The 7,329-nt window shown below is 38.7% G+C and overlaps 1 protein-coding gene across 2 annotated transcripts; it reads right to left on the reverse strand.

Moving 5' to 3' along the window:
- Positions 1-3,009: 3,009 nt before the first annotated feature.
- cfap20 (cilia and flagella associated protein 20) lies at positions 3,010-6,018 on the reverse strand. 2 transcript variants are annotated; one of them, XM_026157219.2, is made up of 6 exons: positions 5,650-6,018; positions 4,281-4,360; positions 3,837-3,948; positions 3,554-3,742; positions 3,331-3,444; positions 3,010-3,205 (listed from the first exon to the last, which is right to left on the reverse strand). In XM_026157219.2, the coding sequence occupies exons 1-6, from the start codon at positions 5,731-5,733 to the stop codon at positions 3,200-3,202; spliced, it is 585 nt and encodes a 194-aa protein (XP_026013004.1). In that variant the 5' UTR covers positions 5,734-6,018; the 3' UTR covers positions 3,010-3,199. The 2 variants fall into 2 exon arrangements, with proteins under 2 accessions (XP_026013004.1, XP_080152532.1); XM_080296406.1 differs by having other exon boundaries at positions 3,010-3,202; positions 5,650-6,015.
- Between the last annotated feature and the right edge of the window lie 1,311 nt (positions 6,019-7,329).

Genomic DNA, 7,329 nt, shown 5'->3' on the forward strand with positions numbered 1-7,329 from the left:
AAGAGCACGTGCTGCCGGCTTACTTGCCTTGGCTTTATCATCATCTTGTGTCTGCACTGCCTTTGATTTGTCGAGTTTATTTTATAGTTTTGCAGTATTGTATTTGCTGGATGTTTGTGCCATCTTGAAATCACATGTGGTATTTTGTGTTTAAACTAATGATTTAAGTGTTTGATTTGCCAGATTAAACCAATGAATGTTTTTTGCACTTGAGATGCATGCAGTTAACTGAAGCAATAGATTTCAATGGATGCATTATTTTAAGTTGTATCAATCATGTAAAGAAAACAAATTTGTGCTGAGATTTCTGTTCTGTAATCTGCTTGTTGACGTTGCTGTTAAAAGGGGAAAACTGAAGCTGCGTTAATTTAAAGAAGGCAGTTGAAACAGCCTGATCACGTTGGATGATTTACAGTATTTGTTGAGTCCATTTCTTTGATCTAGATGTTGTCAGAACATGACACTACTGCCAGTGTGGATAACATACCATAAATTGATGTAGGAAGATGTTCTTATTTTATCAATCTTTGAAAGATAAGTGAAAGCCTTTTGTTTAAAAATGGTTGCATTCTTTCCTTTTTGATCATAATTCAGGGAAAAACTGTCCTTGAGCACCAGTAATAGAACTGAGTGTTGGCATTCCTTACTGAATACTAAGTGCCTGCTGTAAAAAGGAGGGGAAAATGCTTGCATTTAAACTGAAGAAAAATGCTGTTAGATTTGATGCCAAATACTTGTAATATAATCCAAAATGTAGGAAAGGTAGTTTAACTTTTATCTATGTAGCAAGTGGGCTTCTTTGTATGGTATGGTGATTTGTGCGGGAGCCTAAGATTTACTGCACTAAGCTCAAACTGAAATATTTTACCAAATCTCAGTTTTAAAGCTATAATTTTTCTTTTCCTGAAAACACAAAAGTAAAGCATCATTCTGATCACTTTATTAGTATTTCATTGCACAAATGACACTTTTTGTCTGACCCACTTTCATCTGCAAATGTGACCCAGTTCTGAATTTTGTCAGATGTGAGATACGGTTATTGTGTGACACCAGAGTTAACATCTGAGTAGTTTGTTTTTTTGTTTTTTTTTTCTCCCCTAAAAACTAGTTTCTACATTTACAAACCATGTATCTAAATGACATGAGCTTGCTGAGGAAAAACAGAAAATGCGTACTTCAGTACAATCGATAGAAAGAGGCGTCCAAAGCAGTTCAAAGGTGTTTCTTCAATATTAGTTAATGTTGAGGTGTGTTTTGTTTTGTTTTTGATGCAATATGTAAAAATGAATATATTGCTAGTTTTGCTCATGTGTACAGAAATCCAAAGTGAAGAGAAAGATTATCTTGGAAAGGCAACTGTCACTGAAAGCGTGTGGTGTTTGATTTAAAAAAAAAAAACAAAAAAAAAAAAAACATTTATATGGTTATTGGACTTGTCTGTGTTTCATTAACTCTTTTCCCCCATTTGGTGACCTCCCCTGAGTTTTGACACCACAGTACATATCTGTGAAGATGTGGTTTGTTGGCTATTTGAATAGCTTCCAGGCAAAGACCACCCTCACAAACTTCTGATGCAAACCCATTTTGTTCTATAAGCAGGCCTGAAATATGGCAGAAATGAAAAGGGCTTCTAGGCCAACTTCTAGTAGGTTTTCAGTTGGTAAAGACTTAAACAAGTAGTGTGCCTCCTTCGGTTTTTGACAAATAAGATGATTATCCTAAATCCTGTACTTAATGTTATAGCACATCAAAAGCAGTTGTGGTAATCATTCTTTATAAACTTAAAAGCAAGCAGCATTATTAGCAGAGACCCTGTGATGCTGTCTTTTGATCCATCCATCTGCTCAAAACTGCTCAGCTGGAAGCTCATGCTCACAGTCTGTCGGGAAAAATACACCCTCTACACCCGCTGCTTACCTTTTAGTCCCATATTTGAAAAGGTTTGGTACCGATGCTCTATAAGAGACAAAACGCGCACTGTGAGGTGTTTTTAAACATCCTTGAGCTCACTCCATAGACATTACGCACTTTGAGACCCTTCAAGCAGTTGCTACGCATATCGCTGGTTGCTATTGCACTTGATTCGTTTGTTTACGGGTTTTCGTTTCCCTTATACTAGTTCCGGGTGAACCCCTCCCCGCTTAATTTGAGGAAATAATTATTGTATGAATCTTTATAAAAAGTGTGTGTGTGTGTGTGTATGTGTGTGTGTACACACACACATACACATATATTCATTGTATTTTGTGTAGCCAGGGAACCGATCCATAAACAACTCGGTTGAGGTGGTAACAGAAAACCTGAAGATATTTTTTTTCCCAAAACACTTTATTACAACCTGGTAATAAACAGCATAGGTAATAAATACACCTGAATAAAACACAGAAGAAGCAAAATGAAGCAGATCAAGCAGAAAAAGCCTGCCTAAAACAAACAGACTAGCGCTTGATAATGTTCACATAAAGGCTTTTATCTAAGCACACATTCTGTTTTTATAGATATTTATTTTGTGAAGAAACCACCGGTAGGCATTTAATACAAAATCTAATATTGTAATTATTAATATTGTAAATGAACAGGTGTGGTTAAGGAATTGGGCTAGAAGTAGTTAGCCTAATCAAAATAAATGTCACAATCATCACAGCATCTAAACATATTTCTATAATAGAGAGCCAAATCTGAGAAACCTTTTAGCAAATATAAAACTACTGCCATGTAAAATAACAGGATTAAAATCAGATACAAGCAAGTGTCAGGATCTTATTTGTTTAAAGGACCAGAGGTAAAGATCATATTTTGTTCTTGTCAAGTGTTATAGCTTTAATAGCAACAACGATTCATTGAAACTAAGTCTTTCTGCTGATATTCATACCTCTAGTACAAGAAAGAAAAAATAAAGGGATTCTGCATTGTGTCAGAAGGAAATATAGATGAGGGCATAAGGTGGTCAACATTCATAAATATTGTTTAGAATGCACAGGATGGTGGCAAACTGGAAAAACCCCAGAATAATGGACATGGTGGACTTTTATTATTTATTCAATTATCTTTTTACAGCAGTGCAAGGAAACATCAGACCAGACTTGAATGTGCAGAGACTCACGAAAAAGTCAAAACTAAATGTCTCACTGAATCTGCATAATGTTGTCACAACTAAAACTCCAAGTCACATCGGGGGGGCTGCACACCGCAAGAAGCTCTACTGCTGCAAGACACAGACAGACAAGTGTTGAACTTCTACACAACATTTTTACAGACTGAGAGCTGAAATGGTAACTTTTTAAATGTAACACTGTATTAGCGTTCACGTATATGGAGAGATGTACTAACCTTGGCCTTCTGATTCTGGACAGGCAGGTAGAGTTTAAACTCAGCTGGAAGCTCATCCTCAGAGTACAGTCTGTCGGAGAAATACACCCTCCTTATCCGACAGTTAGCATGAATCTGAGGGGGGAAACAGAGCAGATGTTAAAAAGAGAAAAAGGAATATTGTGCCAAATTCTTACTATAGAGAAACAGGAAAGACTCAGAGGTTCCTCATGTGTGCACTAACCTGTACACGTAGCGTCTCTGTGTAATTGGTTCCATAAGCCCTCCTGGTGAAGTCGGACAGGTTGAACTGAATCTGGTTCCAGCCATCATCGAGCCTCATGGGCATGGTGCAGATGAAGGGCTTCACCCTCGTCGTGCTCTGATAGTTACTCGCTCGAAACCGCCGGCGAACGTTTTTATCGTCCAGAACCTGAGAGGGAGATTTGAGACACACGTAGCACCAGGTCTATGGTAGATTCCCAGACTGTATGTTAGCCAATCACAAAGCATTTAAATGTCTCTACCTGGACCTCAAAGGTGAAATACTTCTTGAGGTTCTTAATGATCATGACCAAAAAGGGAAGTTTGATCCCCAGGGTCTTCTTGGGGTCTGCAGGGCATGTTATGTAGGTGGTGCTGTAGGGAGGACAGAGTTGATGAAGCTAGGATGGGCGAGACTTAAATAACAGATTTATTTCAGTTATTTAACACGACAAAAATATTAAAGAAAGTAAATCTAATTACTATGCCTAGCATCTACATGATACATTAATGTACACATACTTCAAACAGAACACAAAGACATATTATGAAAAAAGAATATCATGTTAAATATGCCAGGACTGCAATAGTGTATATAATTATATAATTGTGTATATTATTATAATTTTCAGTTTACATATCCTGTACATATCGTAGAACTGAAAGTAAAGTTGACCTTTGATTAATAAATAAACAGACAAACTCACCTGACATTTGTTCCCTCAATCTCCAGCACATTCGAATGTATGTCATTGTCCGTGACTCTCTTTATGTGACCGTTCCTCACCTGTGAAAACCCAGAAATAGATTTGTTCCCTTATTTTCAATGGAGAAATTAGAATGTTTCCCAGAGCGTTTAGAGTGCTGTATGGCGTACCAACTGTAAACCCCCCTGAATCAGATGTGGGATATCGAAGCAAAACTAATGAATGAAGAAGGCATGTCTCATATCTAAAGTCAGATTCATCAACCAGGGATTGGGACTGCCAGGACCCCCACCCCTGATCGCTGCCCAATCCACAAAGCACTGAACCTAATACTTGCTTTTCAAGCTTTGAGTTTTTCTATCCAACTATCGCTAAGTCCTTGCAGATAGGGGGTCATCTCACTGTTGGGGTTTTCTCTGCATTACTGTAGGTACCTTACATTATAATTCGAGGCACCTCAAGTCAACTGTTGTTGTTATTTGGTGCTATATAAAATTGAATTGAAATGAATTACAGACGTTTGGAGACACCACTGGGTGGTGCCGCCCGACCTCCGGGTTAGAGATCAGTTGTTGCTTCAGAGGAGTTCAAATATCTCTGGATCTTGCTTATGGGAAAGGAGAGACAGGAGACTGACAGATGGAGTGGTGTGGCGTGTGCAATGATGCAGACCGTGAAGAGAGAGCTTAGCATTAAGGGAAACTGTCAATTTACCAGTCGCTCAAGAGAATAGAATCGCGGATACAAGCAGCAGAAATATTCCCTCAGAGCTAGGGTGAGGAGCTCAGACACGCTGGAGAGATTATGTCTCTTGGGTGAGTTTGGGAACGCCTCCGTGTACGCCCGGACAAGGTGATGGGGAATGCAAAGTCTGAGTCTATCTACTTAGAGTGCCTTCTTGCAACCTGGACTTGGATACGCGGCAGAAAATGAATGGATGGATGGATGGATGGATATCTCATGTCTCAGATCATTTGTCACCACTGCATAGATGGCCATGCAGAGAGGACTGCAAAGCTCATACTTGAATATCTGACCAGTAACAACTCCTGTTTAGCACATTAGCCCGTAAAACCGTGTGAATGGTACCAATGACTCAATCAAGCGAATGTAACTTCAATTACTGATGTGTGACTCAGGTTAGCAACTTAGCAGCACTGCCTCCATGGCTACCCTGTATCATGTTGCTTCTACAAGTAATCAACAAGAACTGCGCGTCGTGAATTTAAAGTGCATCTAGAAAACGTCCACAGCCATAAAACAGTGCGAAGTTTAAAAGCGACGTGAGTGCACATGATGCTAGCCAGTTTTAGCCCCGCTCGCTAAGCCAACATACAGCTCCCTGCTTCCGTTCTGAGCGGCTGCTTACCTTTTTGTCCCATATCTGAAGAGGTTTGCTGCCGATACTATATAAAATAGACAAAAAACCGCTCTGGAATGTGTTTTTAAACATCTTCTTTGGGCTCAGCAGACAATCAATGTGCACATACTGTAACCGCTTCTAACTAAAGCTATACGTTTGTTTACAGGTTTAATTTCCGCCTCCAACTTTTCTGGTTCCGTGTGCTAGAATATAAACCGTTCCGCCAACAGAAACTACCACGTTGTCACTCAGAAGAAAAATGAGAAATCCGTTTCACTGAGTGGTCGAATATTCCCACACGGTGTGAAAACAGAAAGAAGGCAGCGGATGTCTCGTTTTTATTTTGGTGTTGCTGGGGAACGAAAATCATCTGACGTTGTTCATGCCGGTTAATAAATGCTGACGCTTCTCGGTCGCCGTGGTAACAGTGTAAGCTTAAAGCACAAGTGTTTAACATAATGTCGTCTAGAAGTCGCCGAAATAACCAAAACAGCTTTCACGCTTGATGATTTTTATTTCAGTTACTGAATGCATGATATAATAAAAACTCCCTAATCATAAACTAATTCAAAATATCTTGAGCTGCCCGATTCTCACCGCCTGCAGCCAGATCCATATGCGCGTCTCCAAAGAATTTTAAGACTTCTCTTTAGTTTAGAGAGATGAGCTTTCACACATAGCTTCCGTAACCAAGTAGGGCCGCACAGCTCTGATCCTCCATTACAGCTGTCAGGATATTACCTGTACAGTTCCTGTAGAGGGATGATGCAGCATTAAACAAGGCACCCTTGATCTACTGGAGTTTCCTATGGTCTGTAGAGGTGGGAGGATCCATCCAAATATTAATAGTTTCAATACCAACTAAATATTGGCATCAGAATGACACTAGCACAATGGGACTGATACTTTGCTTTAATCATCTTAAGTTCAGTATGTAGCCCACCTAATTATAAAAGTATACCTCTATGCACTATGAAAAAATGTATGAACCTTTTTGTCATGTCTTTGTCTTAAATCTGTTTTATTTATAGCCTGTAGCACATTGAAACAACAGAAGTTGACCCAAAGTGCTTTAAAGACAAGTCTAAGACCCCCCAAAACCCCTGTTTCAAAATACACGAAAAGCTGAAAGGTGTGTTTAGCTGTGTTAACTCATCACTCATCACATCATTAAAATGTGTTCAGGAATTGCAAATTCAAATTGATTTATCTCATAAACGCTCTCCCCTAAATAAACTGGCTTTATGGGTTGAAAGTATTGGTATCAGCAATACTAACCTTGTATTTACTTGGTATCGGATTTATTCCTAAACTTGCTGTGTCACACAGCAATAATGGTCTTTCTTTCACTTTCTTTTCTTTTCTTTTCTTTCTGAATGTTTTTTTTGTTTTGTTTTGTTTTTGGTGCATCAGAATTTACTCAGGTACAGTACCAGTCACAGCGACCCAGATGCTTAATAATATTATCTGACATCTTACCTGTCCATAGAGACCAAGATTATTCATGTTGATCTGATAATAGTGTAGTTACTCTTTATTTATTTCGGCTATTTCCTTACACTGACAGAAAAGTGGGTTGACATTGATGTTGACATCCCTGTTTTAGGCAAACATCATGTTTTAGGATTTAATGAGTTTCTAAACTTAATACTGAAGTAATGATTCTAAATGTAAAATTATAATCTG

The sequence above is a fragment of the Astatotilapia calliptera genome, chromosome 22, assembly GCF_964374335.1.
Source record: "Astatotilapia calliptera chromosome 22, fAstCal68.1, whole genome shotgun sequence".
In the NCBI taxonomy this organism is placed as follows: Eukaryota; Metazoa; Chordata; class Actinopteri; order Cichliformes; family Cichlidae; genus Astatotilapia; species Astatotilapia calliptera.